At 45.2% G+C, this 18,736-nt stretch overlaps 1 gene segment (V, D, J or C); it reads right to left on the reverse strand.

Annotated features, from left to right (window-relative positions):
• LOC103807340 overlaps positions 1–17,605 on the reverse strand; it is a 28,208-nt gene extending 10,603 nt beyond the window's left edge. Inside the window, 2 exon segments of the C gene segment in view lie at positions 1,175–1,231; positions 17,350–17,605. Coding sequence covers positions 1,175–1,231; positions 17,350–17,605 — 313 coding nt within the window.
• Positions 17,606–18,736: the final 1,131 nt, after the last annotated feature.

Consider the following 18,736-nt stretch of genomic DNA (forward strand, 5'->3'; position numbering starts at 1 on the left):
CTCCTCAGTTCACAAAGAAATGCTGCAGCAAAATTCCTCCTTCAGCACTGGATCAGCATTAAAAGCAGAGATCTGCTCTGGACATCTCATCGGGGAGAAATTTCCACCAGTTTTCAAACTAACATAGCTGCTTTCAAACCTTCTCGTGATCTCAAAGAATCAGACAGAACAGCTAGTCCATCCCAGAAGAGAAGCAAGGGACCAGAGCCATGAGAGAGAGAAGCCAAGAGAGAACAAACAGAAGGAAACTAACAGAGAGAACCAATTTAGGGTCCTGATTTTTCGTGTTTGTTTAGCTGGCAATGAACCCAATGAGGAATCCATACCCAAGTCCCAGAAACAGTTCTGTCTAACCTTTTGAGTAACCAAAGGTTATTCATGGACACTCACACGTCTGCCCTAGAAGCAGCAGATATGGAAGGAGATTCCCCTCCCAGGACCATTATATACTACCAGTTCCCAGCACTGGGTTCTCCCATACTTCTCAGAATACTTTAATTCAGATCTTGCACTTACTTGGCTTAACACTGAGCTTTGTTCCTCTGCCAAACTGCAACTTTCCATAGTTGTTTCCTGAATTCACACATCATTTAATTCCTTTGCAAAACCCTTTCCTGTTCTGCCATTGTACACACAGCAGGGAAACTCCTGAGATGGGAAGATTTCTGGACAGGAATGAATTAAGATAATCCCATCCCAGACTGACTGAACCCAGCAAAGACAATCTGGGCATACATTTGGCATCTCAGTAAAAGCCCACATTTCCCCTCTGAACAAAAACCTTGCCCACCACTTGGCACCACTAGTCAGCCCCCAGCCTGACTGAACAGTGCTGTGTCACTGGGAGTCAGCTACAGCCTGAGGGGCAGTACTTCTGCCCCAATGTGTCTGAGAAAATAAACAGAAGGAAATTTCCAGGGAAAACCAATTTAAGGTCCTAATTTTTCTTATTTGTTTAGCTGGAAATGAACCCAGTAAGGAATCCAAACCCAAGAGACAGCTTTGTACAATCTTTTGAGTAACCAAAGGTTATTCATGGACACCCACAGTTCAGCCCTAGAAGCAGCAGAATATGGAAGGAGATTCCCCTCCCAGGACCTTTATGTACTACCACTTACAAGCATTGGGTGCTCCAATACTACTCAAAATACTTTAATTCAGATCACGCACTTACTTGGTTTAATACTGAGCTTTGTCCCTTGGCCAAACTGTAACTTGTCATAGCTGCTTCCTGAATTCACACATCATTTAATTCCTTTGCAAAAATTTCCCTGCTTATTCTCTGCATACATATACTCATCAAAGTGCCTAATGCCCCTGAGTGCTTGTCTAGGATTTCCATTCACTTGCAGTTCCACACACACACACTTGTTCTTTATCCTCCCAGACACATGGATCTCCACATCTTGGAGATTATGAGGAGAACCAGGTACAAGAGCTGAGTGTCCTTAACCAATCTACACTTACTTAGTGCCAAAACCATCTCTGTCCCCTGCCCAAATCTTTGCTTTCTCCCTCCTGCAGCTGCACTGCCTGAGAGTCCTCTACAGAGACCAACTCTGCAGGGCAAATGACAGAATTCTCTGCTAAAAGCTTCCTGGGCAGCCTCAGAACCTCAGAAGTGTAAAGAAAAGCTGTGCCTTTCAAAGTACAACATGGAACAAAACTCAAGATAGATGTAGACCAATATTTGATGGAAAATGCTGTCTAGAAAGTTTGTCTCCCATTCCTCCTCAGACACTATCTTTAAACTTACACTGCAAATGGGAAATTTCCTATTAACAAAGATTTCTTTCTACTAAGTTCATTTCCCTTTGCTGATTTGTGTCTCTCAGGTCTCTCTGCCTCTCAGCTGCAGCACAGTGACCATTCTGCCACAGGGATTCCACAGACAAGAAGTCAATGCACCTGGGAGAACAAGGGAACTGTTAACTCCCTCCAATATCTGACTCAGAGGAGATCCATTACACTGCCAATTCCTCCTGCCTTGTTTAACTTGCTTCCTTTGGGGGATGGAGACTGACTGGAATTCCTCCAAGGATCCTCTCACAACAGTTGCTCTCCAGAAACTCTCAGAGCTTACAAAACCTGCAACAGTTCTCTCTCTGTTTTCTCTAAGTGTTCCAGCCACACTATCACTTCAACACCAGGAGCAGCAGATATGAAGGAGCTTCCTCTCCCAGGACCATTATGTACTACCAGTTCCAAGCATTGAGTTCTCCCATACTTCTCAGAACATTTCAGTTCAGATCATGCACTTACTTGGTTTAACCCTGAGCCTTGTTCCTTGGCCAAACTGCAACTTTCCATAGTTGTTTCCTGAATTCACACATCATTTAATTCCTTTGCCGAAACCTTTCCTGTTCTGCCATTGTACACACAGCAGGAAACTCCTGAGTTGGGAGGATTTCTGGTTGGAATGAACTAAAATAATCCCATCCCAGATTGACTGAACCTAGCAAAGACAATCTGGGCATATACTTGACATCTCAGTAAAAGCTCATCCACATCTAAGATAGAAAAGCAACCCTTGATGGCCAGAGATGAACAGTTTTGCCCTTGGTTCATGTGAAGAAATGTTGCAGCAAAATTCCTCCTTCAGCACTAAATCAGCTTTAAGAGCAGAGATCTCCCCTGGGCATTCCACTTTAAAATACTTCATCCCCCAGGCATGCAGTGCCCTGTCTGTTGGGATCACTTGCCATGACAGAGCAGCTTTTGCTTTGTCAGCGAGGGAAACCCTGCATGGAAACCTGTCTGTAGGCAGAAGAAGTAGCAGAGCAAAGGGTGAGGCAGTTTCCCAGCAGAGAGGGACCTGCAGCTCCTGAGAACTACTTAGGACATTGCCCAGGGTCTGGGCAATGGCCAGGCATGCAGTGCCCTGTCTGTTGGGATCACTTGCCATGACAGAGCAGCTTTTGCTTTGTCAGCGAGGGAAACCCTGCATGGAAACCTGTCTGTAGGCAGAAGAAGTAGCAGAGCAAAGGGTGAGGCAGTTTCCCAGCAGAGAGGGACCTGCAGCTCCTGAGAACTACTTAGGACATTGCCCAGGGTCTGGGCAATGGAAATAAAGGGCAGTGAGAGCATTGCAGATCTGGGAGATTGCTGGGAACATGTAGGAGTGAGGAAAATGCCTTGCAGATGTTCCAGCTGTCAGTGAGACATATTGCACAGGACAGTCCAGTCTCCAAACAGGGACTGAGCTTTACAGTGATTTCTTTCCCCTGATGTAAGGTCAGCCTTGACCTTCCATTGCTCACAGAAGGAAAGAAATGGAATGTTAATGTCTGTTTCAATGCTTTCCTAGAAAGGAATTAGGCTTTCCTGTCTTTAGCTCCTTCAGGCTTTCTACCTACCTGGCTTCACTTTCAGCTCTGTCCCACTCCCAAAGGTCACTTTCCAGGCGGATCCTGAACTCACACAGTGACACATTCCCTAACAAAAACCACACACAGCTTTTGGCCCACACAGATCTATGTGTTTTTCAAAAGAAGGGGAAAACAGATGTCATCCTCACTGCACACCTTGGGCTCTCAATTAGCATGTGTTTCTAGTTGCACACCTGATCTGTCCAGAGAAATGCAGAGAGAAACAATTCTGGATGCTGCAGAAACCAAGCCCAAGTCCCTGTTAGCAGAGCACAGTTGAAGTTCTTGGACTGTTCTTAAGCAGAACAATTTCTGCCACAGTCAGGAGACAAGAAACTCTCAGCCTTGCACTTATCATGTGAAACAACTCCTTGTTTCCAGCTATACCTGAGTTCAGAATGTCTCTCCCAGAGGTGAGTTCCAGGCAGACTCAGTTATCCCCCAGTAACGAATTTTACACCAAAGCTGTAAAGGAGAGAAACCTCAGCCTTTCAAAGGCAGAACTCACTGCGAGACACCTCACAGGGGAGAAATTTCCACCAGTTTTTAAACAACTAACATAGCTGTTTCCATAGTCTCAAGGAGGAGTCAGACAGATCCATCCCAGAAGGGAAGCAAGGGACCAGAGCCATGAGGGAAAGAAGCCCAGGGAAATTAAGCAGATCCTTATTTTTCTTGTTTCTTTAGTTGGCAATGAACCCACTGAGGGATCCAAACCCAAGTCCCAGAAACAGCTCTGTCTAGTCTTTTGAGTTTGGAATGAACTACAGTAATCCCATCCCAGACTAAATGAACCCAGCAAAGACAATCTGGGCATTTATAAGAGCTCAGATTATATATGTTGACAACAATATAAGGGACAGAGAGAAAGAGAACTTGCCCTCGGAGTTCCATAACTAGCCAAACCCAAATGAGTGCCCGTGCTGGAAATGCCATTTCAGCCATTCCTGGCAGATCCTGTGTGGCCCCACAGATATTTCAGGGGATGACTTGTTTCTGTGAGGTGTTTAGAACTACAATCACGAAGATGTTATGAATGCAACCACACACAGTTTTCCTTTCCACAGCTGCTCAGGGCTAAATCCCTCCCTGCATCCTGAGCAGGATCCAGACCAGATCCAGTCAGGGGCTGAATTCACCTACACACCATGGCACTCACTGACTGGGAAATCCTTCAGTTTTCTCCTAGCATTTTCCACATACCACTTTGCATTCACAGCAGCTGTCCCAGCCCCAGCATTTCCTGACATTGCGAACAGGCACTCAGGCACTGACCCACTTACTCCACAAGATTTCCATCCTTAGGCAGATTTGGCATGACAAAAGTCTCTGGAAGCTCTGTAAACCGAGGTATTCCCAGCTGGAAATGTGAGTTCCCACAGCAATGGGGACAGGGCACAGTACACCAGAACCTCCCCCACTGGTACCATCGAGCCCAGTGTCCTCTCCTAGAGCTGACCCAGACACAACCCTGGCCCTGGGGAGCTTTGAAATCATATGGAGTAGAAAAGAGAAAGCAGAGAGAACATCTAAGTCATAGCTGAAGTATTTACAATTCTTTTCTCTCCCTTCAAACGGGAAAAGGAAATTCACAGCCTTGTGGAGCCAAGGTCACTGCTGCTCCACCAGAGAAAGAGAGCACAAATGCCCCAGACTGGACCAGTCTCTCCACTTCTGTTGCACAAAGTAATGACAGCAAAACTGTTCCACAGGCTGGAGCAGGAACAAGCTTGAACACTTACTGGGATTTATTTTGAGCTGAGTTCCATCTCCAAAGATGAGCTTGTTGCCATATGTAGACACACAATGTTTGCCTTCACAACAAAAACCCTGTGAGCCTCTGCCTGGGCTGACTGCCTGCAGAGCTGTGCTGTACTGACTGGGTATAAAGAAAAGCCATGCCTTTCATGGTACAGAATGGGAAACAAACGTGTCATATGCATATTTGATGGGAAACACTGTCTGGGATGTTTTTCTCCCTTTCCTCCTCAGTCATTTTCTTTACACTTAAACTGCAAATGGGAAAGTTACTATTAACAAAGGTTTGTTCTGATTTCTTTCTACTAAGTGAGAAGTTCATTTCCCTTTGCTGATTTGTGTCTCTCAGGTCTCTCTGCCTCTCAGCTGCAGCCCAGGGGCCATTCTGGCACAGGGATTCCACAGACAAGGAAGCAATGCACCTGGGAGAACAAGGGAACTGTTAACTCTCTCCAACATCTGACTCAAAGGAGATCCATTACAGAGTCAGTTCCTCCTGCCTTGTTTGCCTTGCCCAGACAATGCAGCAGCCTTGAACCAGCACTGTCAGAACCTTCAGAGTGGGAGGAAAGGAGTAGCTCCTTGTCTCGGAGCCCCTGGGAAAGTCTCTGCACTGTCTCAGCCATTAGCCTGGAAATGCAAACCTGCCTGAGGACCTGAACACAAACTGCTCTCCAGGGCAGAGCAGGGCTGGACACACACCTGCAGTTAGACACTGCTGCAGCCTCTGGGGTGACACAAATGCTGACACACATTGCCCTATCACTGCTTTGCTTGGGAGACTTACTTGGAAGCACAACCAGACAAGTTCTTCCAGCAAAAGCAACCTTCCCATAGCCCCCAAACACACTGTGACAAGGAGCTTTGTATAAACCTCTGCTGAGAAATGGAACAGATTCCCAATCGCTGCTGAACGACAGAGGTTAACTATTGCCTTTCCAAAGCCTTTGGGAACCAGAATGAAGCAAAATCTCTTGCTGAGCTAACAACTGTACACACAGAAATTCACTTCTGTTGGTTACAATTTTGCTAAACTAAATCTTATGATAAATGGATTAAATATACTTTCCTGTCCATATCAGTATAGATTTTGGGTCGCTAAAAGCAAACAAGTTTTATATTGCACTGTGTTTTCCCATGTCAGATATTCCAGATGCAGCATGGATCAAAAAAAGACAGAATTTGATACTGTAACATTTCACTGCAATGATTCTTGTGCCAACAGATTAATTACAAAAGAAGAAAAGAGACTTGTCTGAATCATTCCACACCTCTGCCCTCGTAACACAGCACCTTCGGGGAGGGTTAGCTTAGAAAAATCCATACTGAAAGGTTTTCCAGTCCTGTGCATGCTCACCAGGACAGACAAGACTTCCTAAACATTCAAACAAACAAAGTGCTTGGGAAAAAAAAGCACATAGAAGTGCAATTATTAAATTATTCACTCCTCACTTACTTGGTTTTACAATCATTCTTGTTCCTCCTCCAAAGGTGAATTTCCCAAAGTTTCCTGTATTCACACAGCCAGAAAGTGCCTTACAAAAACCATCTAGAGAGATAGATTTACCTCTTTAATTCCTCCTTTCCCAGGAGAGAAGCTAACTAAATGCATTTGGGAGTACTACATTTTGACATCTACAGTTCATTAGGGAATGACACTCATGGCTTGACTAAAGACATCACCATCAACCTCGTACACATAATTGTATGTGCTCCTTTCTTTTCTTTCCACTTTAAACTGGAACCTGATTTGTTCCACCAAGGAGTAATTCTCACTCCATCTTCACTATAGATCTACTTTCAGCCATAGAAACATTTACAAGGCAATTCTTTACTAGGGAATAAAATATCTGCTTTTACCATCAGTTTGTTTCCACTCCTGAAGGTGAATTACCCGTTGCAGGAGAACTCACAATATTGGTGTATGCAGTGATAAAAGCTTTAATGGACTTATTTTTTACTGGTACCTCATTTGCTGGCAAATATACCATTAGCTCTGGCTTAAACTTCCAGGGAAGTTGCTCCCTGTGAACACTGCCAAAAGATGCTGCAGCAAATTGCTTCTCCTTCTGCTTAAGGACTGTGTCCCATCCCAGCACACAGGTAGGAATAGTCTAATGCAAGGCACTGAGGTACCATAGGTGAGATGAAACCTGCTTTTTTGTCTGACCTTGGGAGGTCACCTGAAGAGAAATGAGAGTGAAAACTCTAAGTTCTCACCTGCTCCTATCCATGGTCTGATTGTCTGCTTGGTACAAAATCCATGGATACTGATACTGGCTGAACACTGAAAGTGCTGCTTGGCAAAGCATTCAGAGAAACTGCTGCAAGATAAAGACACTCAAAATTCATTTTCATCAATAGATGTCGGTGATCATTGCCAGGCAATGACACAAACTCTGCACAACCTCTCAGTGCCATTCATTCCAACTTCCACTGTGAAAATTTGTATTAAAACAGTTACTCAATCATCAGTTAAACTCTATGGGAACTAATATTGGACATCTGTGACCCAAATCTGGCTGCTGCAATCATTGGGAACACAGGCACTTCCTCCCTAAAGGCTTTTTAGGCTTGACTGTTCTGTGAATCCCTCGCTCACATTTAAGCTCTTGATTTTCACCTCCAAAGTTACACCTCAGCAGAGCTTTGCAAAATCCTGGCCACGGAAAATTCTGATCCATGACAGACTTTGTCCCTACTTATTAAATTCTCCTTTAATTTCTACATGTAAAACTAGTCAAAACCTTAATTTGAAAAGAAACTGACACTGACCTCTGTGTTCAGGGAAACGTGATGTGCTGGGAGAGCAGAAACAAATCCCACACACCTGCGTTATCTAAACTCACTACAGATGTCCTACTGTCCCTCACAGCCAAGAGAAAAATATGGGCATCTATCAGGCACAGCTCTCATCCTGGACCTCTGAAAAAAAACTCAAAAACCAGTGACAAAGATGGAAGCAAAACCCCCTTGAGTTGGCAGATTTGACCCTGAATATTTTGTACAAGAGCAATCTGGACCCAAGTCTGACAGATTCAAGGTGAACATTCACTTATTCTTCATCTGAAAGGTGACACATCTACTGATTGTTGGTAGGTGGAAAGCTAATTATTAAGGGAAAATTTATCTTTAAATCCCTAAATCACAGATACATAGAATGGTTTGGGTTGGAATGGATCTTAAAGATTATTTAGTTCCAACCCCTTGTCATGGTCAGGGATGCCATTCACTAGCTCAGGTTGCTCAGAGACTCCAACCTGTCCTTGAACACTCCCAGGGATGGCCCAAAGCTCATCTCAGTACCATAGAGCTCAGTTTGAGATGTTTCTCTCTGGCACTTACTTGGATGAACAGCCAGCCTTGTCCCTGGCCCAAAGGTTGGCTTTGTGTAGGTACCTCCAGAGTTCCACTGTGACAAGAAGCTTTACCAAAACTGCTGCAAGTTGCTTTGGGCTCAAAGGAGCTTTTTAACTTTGATGGGTATTCATAGGTCTCTCAGGGTGTTTCTTCTCAAGCTTCCTAGAATCACAGAATCTTCAAGCTTGGAAAATCCCTTTAAGATCATCAAGTCCAAGCATTGACCTGTCACTGCTGTAACCCCTAAACCCTAACCCATATCCTCCAGTGCCAGATCCAGACACCCCTTAAACCCCACCAGGGATGGTGACTGCACCACCTCCCTAGGCAATATTCCAATGCCTGAACACCCTCACAGGGAAAACATTTTTTCTAATATCTACTCTGACTCTCTCCTGTCTCATCTTATGGCCATTCCCTCTAGTCCTCTCCCTGCAGGCATAGCAGGAGAGACCATCCCCCACCTCTCTACAACCCCCTCAGGTTACTTAGGAGGTAGAGATTAAAACTTGGAGCAATCTGGTCCAGAGGAAGGTGTCCCTGCCCATGGCAGGGGTTGGAATGAGATGGTCTTTAAAGTCCTTCCAACCCAAAGCATTCTGGAATTCTATGATTAAAATGCTAGAAAATATTCTCACGACAATTCCCTCAGCTGTGGGGTCCTGTCTCACCAGCCCAGCTCATATCTACCACAGAGGAGGTTGGAGTTCCTTCCTTCTGTGACAACAGCAACTGCAGAAGTCAGAAGAATTAACTGTGAGCAGGAGGATGATAAGGAAAAGCAAGACAGGAGTGACAATTTTCCTACAGCACTTCTTCCATGCACCTCAGTCAGTGCTTACCTTACCTCAGCGACACCAACCTGCAGTCTGGCACCTCCCAAGGACCTGTCACTGCTCATTCCACAGACCAAACACAGTGATATGTCTGCACTTGGTTTTCTATTGTTTTTTCCCACATGCCTCTCAGCCCCTGAACAGAACCAGAATGGTGACAAAGCCTTAGGGATTTATTCTTCTTAAGATACGAATTTGCCTTTGTTCTCACGTTTCATTTTGGGTGGGGGAAAAACTCAAAAAAAACAACATCCAAACCCAAACAAAACAAAACCAGAAGGAAAAAAAACCTGAAACAAACAAAACAAAAAAAAAAACCCCAAACACTTCTGTAATCTTCCTTTATAGCTAAAGTTATAGCCAGACACTGTACAGAGAAGCTCAGTCCCACTTTTGCCTCTATTTTCACCTCAACAGATACACAGAGATTCCTAGAAACTGTACTGCAGCTCCCAAATTCAGTGTTCTCTCTCTCTCTCTCGTTGCACACGAGCAGCTATGCCTCAGGAACATGACAGCTGACATGCACACAGAGCAGTGGGCACAGTCCTTAAAGAGGATTCATTACTTCCAAGATCTCAACCTGGAACAGCAGTCTGAGACAAACACCTGCCTCTGCCCCAAGCCCTTTCCTTCTCACAGCTCCCCCCATCAGACCATCACCAAAGCGGATGACGTTCGGCCCTGAGGAGCTCCTGCAGAGCTGTGCAGTGCCGCAGAGCTGTGCAGAGAGAAACCACAGAGGGATGTTAAAAGCAGTGGAAATTATTCATTTAGGCTTCCCAGGACACTGGGTTGGAGCTGCTGATTCACTGAAGGCAAGAACTGATTTGCTCCTGTCTGTCTAGTTCAGCTGTAAACCAAGAGATGACATTGTTTTCCCCCATTTGGACTCACCTGGAAGCAACTGAGCCTAGAGAGTTCTGTGTATTCCTCAGTTTTAAAAAGAAATAACATCTCTTTCAGGGGAAAAAAATGAAACAAACAGTTTTTAAAAAGTTCAAAAGTTCTTATGCTGTGTGGGATTTAGTGTCAGATACATCCCCTGACAAAAAGTTAGTACTTGCCACAAGTGTTTTCAGCACTATAGAAAGGTTTGTGAAAAAAACTTATTAGAGCTAAAAACCCCAAAGAGAACAGAACAGATTGAGGCAGCTTATTATTTCTTCATCTCATGCACTAGTTCTGGGTTCTTTTCAAGTTGCTGCTGTACACAAAAGCTGCATGGGAGGGTCTGAATACCAATTTTTCTGCATACCTTCCCCAGAGAACAAACCATCCTACATGGTGTCCCTGGCTATAAACAGGCAGGAGCTCCCAAACCCTTTCACATGTCACACTGGACAATCACAACCAGTTTGTCAGTGAGAAAGTAGATCTGAATGCGCAGAATGAGATCAAATCATGAGCACATGATTTAGTAGCAAAGATCTCAGCTGCTAATGGCCTTCAAAACATTCAGTAACTTGAATTCAAATAAATTTTAATTAATTAGAACAAATTTTAAAATTATTTTTAAGATATAATTAAAAAGTTAATTAAATTAAATCAGCCATCTGTGTGGATTAAGTTCACTGAAAAGCGCAGGTTTATGACATGATCTCCTTTGCTCATGTCCAGCCATTTGCAGTGGTTTTTCCCCTTTCCCACTGTCTGTCCTGGATGCAGCTCTGGGAGCTGCTGCATTGCTGCAGCAATTCCACAGCAGCTGTGAGCAGCATTTATTGCTTCCCCAGCTGCTGCTGTGCTTGGCAGGGCAGTGATTTGTGCCTCCGCCGATGTCTCCTGGTCTGGAGCTGCGAACAGGAGCCGAAGGGCCCTGGCAGTGCCTTCCCTGTGCCCTGCAGCAGGAGCAGCTCACCTGAGTGCACTGCGAGGTGGAACCCAACCACAAACTCGAAGGTCTCGATGTACACCCCCACGGCAGCTCAGCCCTTTGCATGAACACAACCTCCGGCCCCTCCTAAAACCCCTGAGCGTCTGCAGGTTTTCCTCAGAGCAAAGAACATTTCTACAAACCCTGTCCTTTCCCATGAGTGCAATCTGTCCATCTGTGTCCCAGTCCATGGAGAACAGGAACAATTTCAATGGATATTCGGGATCAGATGCAAAAGCATCTGGGCATCCCATCCCAGCCAAGCGTCTCAAGCAGATTCACTTGCAGCAAATGAGAAAAGAGAAGATTTAGGACCAGCAGCTGATGATAATCTCCTCCTGGGCAGCAACCACAGAGGGGATTAGGCTTTTACTCTAGTCCTGGTGGCTAAACTGAAGAGTATTTGGGGTCCCCGTGCAGCTGTAACTCCACATCACAGTGTGGCAGCAAACAATCTCTTCTGACCCTGTCTGGGGCAGTTCCTGTCTGAGCTCAGCCACTGCACAATTGGCACTTGGAATTCCAGTGCCATTCTCAAAAGGACTGTACAGCACAGTGAGGAGGGAGGAAAGGCAGAAAGGACGGGAGGGAGGCAAATGGGAAAGGAGAGAGATGGGGAGAGGGGAAGAGGGTGGGGGAGGGAACGAGGAATTACTATTGTCAAATTAAAAGTTAGTGCTGAGAAACCTTTGTGCCTCCCCAAACAGAAATTATATCTATATGAATTAATTACCTTTCCAAGCTTCTCTGCATGTCCAATCCCTACTACAGTCACAGATTTTCAGCTAAAATCTGGCTGAAGTGAGGGAGGAACAACTGCCCGTTCATTACGGGCTGAGAAGCAGCAGATCACAGCACTGAACAGTGTCAGACATCTCACCCAGAGTTCAAATATACAAACTTGTTCATAAAATGGAAACTTTCCCACTGATGCTGCTGTAACATAGAATTGGAACATTTTATATATTTATATAAAAAGATAGAAAAACGTATATTAATTTAATTTAAATGAAAGCCAAGAACAGACCAATTCTGTCTATGTCATTCCATCCTCCCCGAAGTCTCCGCAGCAGTTTGGTACAGAAGTTTTAAGGAATTTGATTTATCTTTCTATGTCACACAGTGGGCAGCAAAGGATGAGTCATTTACCAGAGTCCCACAGCAAGTGCCCTCTCAGGCTGGTCCTGTAACACCCACCCTCCTCCTGCCTGCCTATCCCACCAAACCCTGTCCCACCTGTCTCAGCACAGCCCTCAGCACTGTCACTGCTGTAAGCCTATGCAGAACTGGCATATTATGAAATTCCCAGACACTGTTTCCAAAGTCAGGGCCACAGGCAGAGCTTGGTGTGAGACACCCCAGTGGGAAACCTCTCACAGATACCTCAGCACAGAGGCCTGGAGCTCCCCAAGACACAGCTCTGGGACACCTCAGCTGGAATTTTTCTGCCTGCAGACACTTGCCTGGCAGCTTTCTCATCCCAGGGCTCTGCACTTGCCACTTGCATTCTCTCCTCTTCATCAGCCTCTTCCTTGCCTGCAGCCAGAAAGCTTGTGCAGCATTCCCAACTGGTTCAGGCTTCCTTCTTGTTCAGCAAGACATCCACATCTTTGGAAGACCTGATTTAGACATCAGAGCTCTTCAGGGCTTGAGTCATCCCTTAACTCCATCAGTACATCCTTCCTCCAGCCCAGGACACTCTGACCACTAAGTTTCTTAAGTTCCAGTTTACAGCTCTGCTCCATCTCTTCTGTTACAAACCATCCCAGCTATGCACCTGCTTAGTTTGGATCTTCCAAAAAAGCTCCTTTGACTCTCACTTCAGTTCATCTCCTTTCAGCTTCCTGGCCCTTGACTTTCTGCAGCCTCTGGGTCACATAGCTAAGGTTTCCAACTCCATCTGTTAGCAAGGCAAGGAGGAAATGAAGAGCTGAGAAGTTTAGTTTGTGGCACGTGCAGAGACAATGCTTATTGTGGGTTTGGGGGGGTTTGTGGGGTTTCGGTTGGTTGGGTTTCTGGTTGGTTGGTTGGGTTTTTGGTTGGTTGGTTGGGTTTTTTCCTATTTGACCTATTTACTGGATTTCACCCAATGGAAAATGCTATGAGAGCAATGAACTCTCTGACCAGCAGGTAGCAGGAGAGACCAGTGAAAGAAATTCAGTTCACATCAATAGATCTAATTTTATCAAGACCTTTGTAGTACTTTGGTGCAACAGAACAGGCAGGTCAGATTGTTCCCAGCAGAATGTAGGAATGTGATTAGTGCATTGCATTTTTAATGGTGTATAATGCAGCAGAAGGATTTAGCTGCAAAAAAGCTATTTAATATTTACCTTTCTCTTACAGTTTGATATTGTTTAAATGAAAACCAAGAAAACAATCAGTTTATCATCTTAAAAATATCCCCAAAGGGCTCTATGTCCAGAAAGTGAACAAAGTCTGGTTTACCAGCTCAGCTATAAAGGGTAAATTGAAAAGAATATCCTGAGGGAATTTGATTTAAAGAGGTGGAGTAGGGTGGATTTTTTTCACCTCATCCCATGTATTTTAATTACTTTTCCCAAATGAAAACCCATAGAAATGTTGGTGTTTCCTTTGAGGATCGTTTTAGCTTCGATCCAAACACAAGCCTTGCCCAGGGGCCACAGCATCTGTAGTAATGGTCACAGCCAGAGCTCTGACACCCAACTGGGCTCAACCTCACCACATCCACACCCAGTTCAGCATCAACTGCCACAAACACCCCTGCTCTGCTTTGGCAAGGAAGTCCTAACCCCCAAGCCATGTTGCTGTGATGTGCACATAAGCAGCTAAAGGCTTGAGAGTGAGGAATTCTGGCCCTAGAAGACTGTGAGGCATCACATGAAAAACCCCAAGGCTTTCAGCAGGGCTCAGACTGATCATGTCTGTGTTAAGGAGATGAGCTGGGTAGGGGCTCAGGGAACAAAGAGCTGTGAGTGCTGTCCCCGAACTTCTCTCTCTGTGACATCCCCATTGGCTCTGAGAAAGCAAATACACTGAAGGAATGAGCCTGTTATCCTCATGCTGCAAAAGCCTTTCCGGCTCTGAAGCTCAACCATCCTTTGTGTCTTGTGGGAGGCTGAAACTCTTCGGATATTGAACCTGCTTGGGGCATTCCCATACATTTCTGCAGGAGCAGAAACTGTGTAGGCTGGAAGCAAATTTGCTCGGCACTCTGCAGAGGCTCTCTTGAAGGCAGCAGGAGCTCAGGCAGTACGAGAAAAAGAAAAGCCTGATTTCCCCTCCAGGGTGTGGGTAACTTGTTTTTCAAAACTAGGGGGGGTTAATTTTGCATGGTGTAACTGAGTCACAAATGTTACCCACAGCATCCTGCCTGCTGCTGTTGAGAGAATGATAAGGTGGGGGATGTGTGTGGTTGGTCTGTTTGCTAAGTACCCAAGTTGCTATGGAAACTATCACTTCATCAAACCACCACAAGTTATTTGCTGTTGGCCTCTTCCCACCTCTGAATGCAAAAATCAGCATGTTTTCTTCTCTTCTGATCTGTGCATTTCCCTTCCTCATGCTCACAGAAGTTGCCTCTTCTCTGAGGCTTTTGGATGTGCCAAAGAGACACTTCCCTGCAAAGAGTCCAGAGAAGACAAGTTCAGCCAACAAGGAATCTGGTTACCAGAGCTGCATTGCTGATCTCAGAGGTCATTGGGACAGTTGGATTTCAGAAATCTCCATCCCAAACTCAGCAGAAAAAGCACAACAAACCACAGCACTTTGGCCTAAGAAACCTTTATTTTGGTCACTGCTACAGAACCTAAAATTTAGGATGAGACGTTTTGCAGAGGAAATACAAGTTTAATAAAAAAATGCTATGGCTGAATGTTATCTGGTTGAACTGAATCACTTCAGCTCCAACCCTGCTCTTCTCATCTACAATTGTTATTAAATCTGTCTAAAGCCAAAGCTCTAAATGGGAACTGCTGTGTCTGAACTCCCTCAGCGCTAACATTCCAGTTCTATAGGCAGCAATGCCACATGCCTGGGAAAGCTGCTTTTTCCAGGTTATATATCTATAATGAGAATTGGATTGCTCAAAACTATCCAAGCAGGTTGGACACTTCTATGCAAATGCCAGAGGAGCTGGGAGAGCTACTGAACAGGAGGAGGAGGGAAAATCCTCTCCTCAGTTCACAGAGAAAAAGAAATAGCCAAAGCAGTTACAGCTCTCAAATCTAAACAAACTAGCTAGACAGGATTGAACAGTATCAAATGTCTTCAGCAGAAGATGCTGTGCTGTATTCTGGGTGGTCACTGCCTGCAGGTTTGACACTGGTTGTTCCACCTGTTGTGCTGCCAACACGTTCTTTCCTGCTGCTCTTCGGATTCTGTTACCTTTCTTCTCCAGGTCTGGAAGAGCAAAGGGTGTTTTAAACTACATTTAATGCAACTGGGGCTACAAACCACTGTCTGAGAGCTGTCAGGGTACACAGGGACACACACAGTGAGTGCACTGACACTGCACGATCTTCTGTGCCTCCTTGGACACCTTAATTAAAAACCTCTCCTCCCTCCTCTCTTTGCTCCCAGTATCTGTGGACTGGGATCCTGGGTTTGAATCCTTATTTGTCTGGAATGTTCTCCAGGCTTTGCGCTCTGCCACTGGAAATAGTCAATGAGAAGTCCCTCAGGCAAATCAGGTAGTACTTGAGTTGCTCTGGCAAAGAAAATTTGGGAGCCAGCCACCAAGAACTGAGCTTTGGAGAGAAAAGTGCTGTTTCCTTTGTGTCTGGGAGGCAGAGCTGACTTTTATTAACTGTTATTTTTTGTGGGGTGAGTTTCTGTGGGGTTTGGTCATCATTGTTGGTTTTTACCCCCAGAAACCTGCAAGAGCTCTTTAATGGAATCAGGAGCAGAGGAACAGGCATTGCCACTTGTGGGGTTAGAGACACACAGACAGGCAACCACTCCTGGCAAGTCCTTCTAGTACTTGTACAGATCCAACTCTGTGCTTCCTTACCTCAGAAAAGGAACAACTTGATGCTCATGAGTGTGTTGAAGGCAATGCTCTTGGCCAGCAGCACTCTCAGACCCAACACAGCCATTGACAGCATGTTCACCCTCTCCACCTCGGGGCCTGGTCAGGCAGAGAGAAAGCATGGGAGAGGTCATGGACTAGGGATTGTGATCATGGCACAAAGTGGAAAAACCCACAGGGAATAGTTTCAGGGACAGAAACAACAGCAAAGGGAAAGCTGAAAGAAAACTTGGCAAGAGCAGGGTGGAGAGTGTCTGTCCCTGCTGCATTTTGCTTCCTGTTGCCTGAGTGTTCCTGCAGCAGAAACCTTGCAAAAGCAGGTGCCGTTTGGTGGGTATGTTGCATGCTGGTTCCTCTACCCTTGAGAAAATACATTTCCATGCATTTATCCCCCAAACAGTAACAGAATTTCACAGCCTATTTCAGTAACTGACCTTGTGCAGAGGTGTCTGTGCTGTTGCAAACTATCTCTGTTACTGGTTCCTTTTCTGTTCCTTTTCTGTTCCTGGCCTCCTTTTCTGTGGCATGACAAAGAAAAGGCATTTTAAGCTATGTCCAAATTTTACAAAGGATCAAAGAAATGTCCATATGATCCTTCCTGTAGGAACCTGTGAGAAGTCCAGGCTGAGACTCAGATGACCTGTCACTAATTCCAGCATTAAACTGAGCAGACAATTTCTCCAAGCAGTTGCAGGAAGCAAAGGAATTCCTGAGTTGTTTGGGTTTTCCTTTGAATGACCTTCATGATGGTAAAAACAATCCCACAAAGTATAAAAGTGATTTAGGATAAAACCCCAAACCCAGCAGCACTTTCACTATGTTGGTTTGGAAAGGCTGTGCCAGCTCTGCTCCAGGGGCTTTGCTGCTGCCTGGGGAAGTATTTACTCATAAGGAAATTCACATTTAAAGAAACATAGATTGTGTCTTCCCTCTTCCCTCCAGAAAGTATCTCCAAGCTATTAAACAGCTGAGAGCTTTTATTTTAAAAACTTTTAAACACCTTTCAGCTCTCCCTGCTCGAGTCCCACATGTCCTTTCCAGCTCTCTGCCTGCCCAGGGCAGTGCACACTAGCAGGGGAACACAGGCACCAGAAGACACTGTCCCCAGGAAGAAGCAGCAGCTCTAGCACAGAGTTGTACCTGGCAATGTTGTATTGGCTGTGATGGTGTTGCTGTTGAAATTGGCTGTGCAGGTCACCTCTGAGTCCTCTGTCATATTGACCACTTTGATGGTATCATAGAGCCCTTGTGAGGTTAGAATGGATGTGTTCTGCTCATAGACCACCTCCTCAGAGGACATCTCCAAGATGATGTTCTTTGTGTTGAAATTCCTGGCCAAACAAGCTGCTTTCCCAGTGCTGCCACCTTCTTCCAGCTGCTTGGATCTCATCACCATGACTTGTGGGACATAACTTTTTGGAGTGTCTGTAAATAAAAGTATGGATTGGGCATGACTGATTGTATTACAAGCATTGTCTGAGTGCTAACTCACCTGAAGTTCATATACACTGCAGCTGTGACTAATTTGGAGCATTATCAGTGACCAGCTGCATTTTTGGGTCATTATTTCTTGCTGCTGCTTCCAAAAGGTCTAACAAAAGACAAAATGGTGTGTGAGAGTAGGGATTTCATAGGAGATGTAACTCCACAGCATCGTCCTTTTGCCAAAGCTCAAGCCTGTGAGTGAATTCTTTAGTTGATAAAGGACCTGCAGTGAGAAGGAACATTTCTACATGCCACTCCAAGGGTCCAATTTTCTGCTCTCTCAACAGTTTAATCTCAGAAAATAACAGCTCTCTGAGTAGTCTTTGCACATTCCTGAGCCATGAGGGAATACTGCTTTTCCCTTCACTCTCCCTCCCCTCCCCCAGATGTTCTTTTGGTGTAGATTAGAAGTCTAACCATAGCAGGAGTGACAATGATAGCAGAAGTCAGTTTGTGCAGTCAGAAGTCCATGAATTGCATACCTCCACACAGAATCCTAAAATGGGTTGGGTTAGAAGTGACTCTAAAGATCTGTGGTTCCAGCCCCCTGCCATGGGGAGATGCCACTCACTAGGTCACTGCTGCAGGAGGTTCTGCTAAGGTCAAGAACTTTCAGCTGTGGGGGGTTTTCTCCACTAGACATTGCACATGGTATAAGACATTCCAGACACTCTGCAGGCAGCAGAAGAGAACAGGATCGGTGTTTAGTTCAACAACTCTTGTGCCTGTTCATGGCCAAATCTTACAGTATTCCCTAGACGAGTGTAAGAGCCTCCAGTGGTGCTTTAGCCAGCTGTCTCATTCTCAGTCGCCTTGGATATGAGGCACTTGTGAAAATGTAAGCCCAAGGATATTTCACCTCCTTCCTCCTCTGTCTCCACCAAGTGGAATTACTGACCTGGTAACATTGTGGCTGTGGTGCCAGTGTCAAAACTTCTCATACAAGAGACCTAAAAGTCTGTCTCAAAACTTCTCCCCACTGTTGGCTCTTCACTGAGCTGTGCGTGCACCCAAATGAGTCAGTGCAGACTCAATGGAGAAC

The sequence above is a fragment of the Acanthisitta chloris genome, unplaced genomic scaffold, assembly GCF_000695815.1.
Source record: "Acanthisitta chloris isolate BGI_N310 unplaced genomic scaffold, ASM69581v1 scaffold5588, whole genome shotgun sequence".
Lineage (NCBI taxonomy): Eukaryota > Metazoa > Chordata > Aves > Passeriformes > Acanthisittidae > Acanthisitta > Acanthisitta chloris.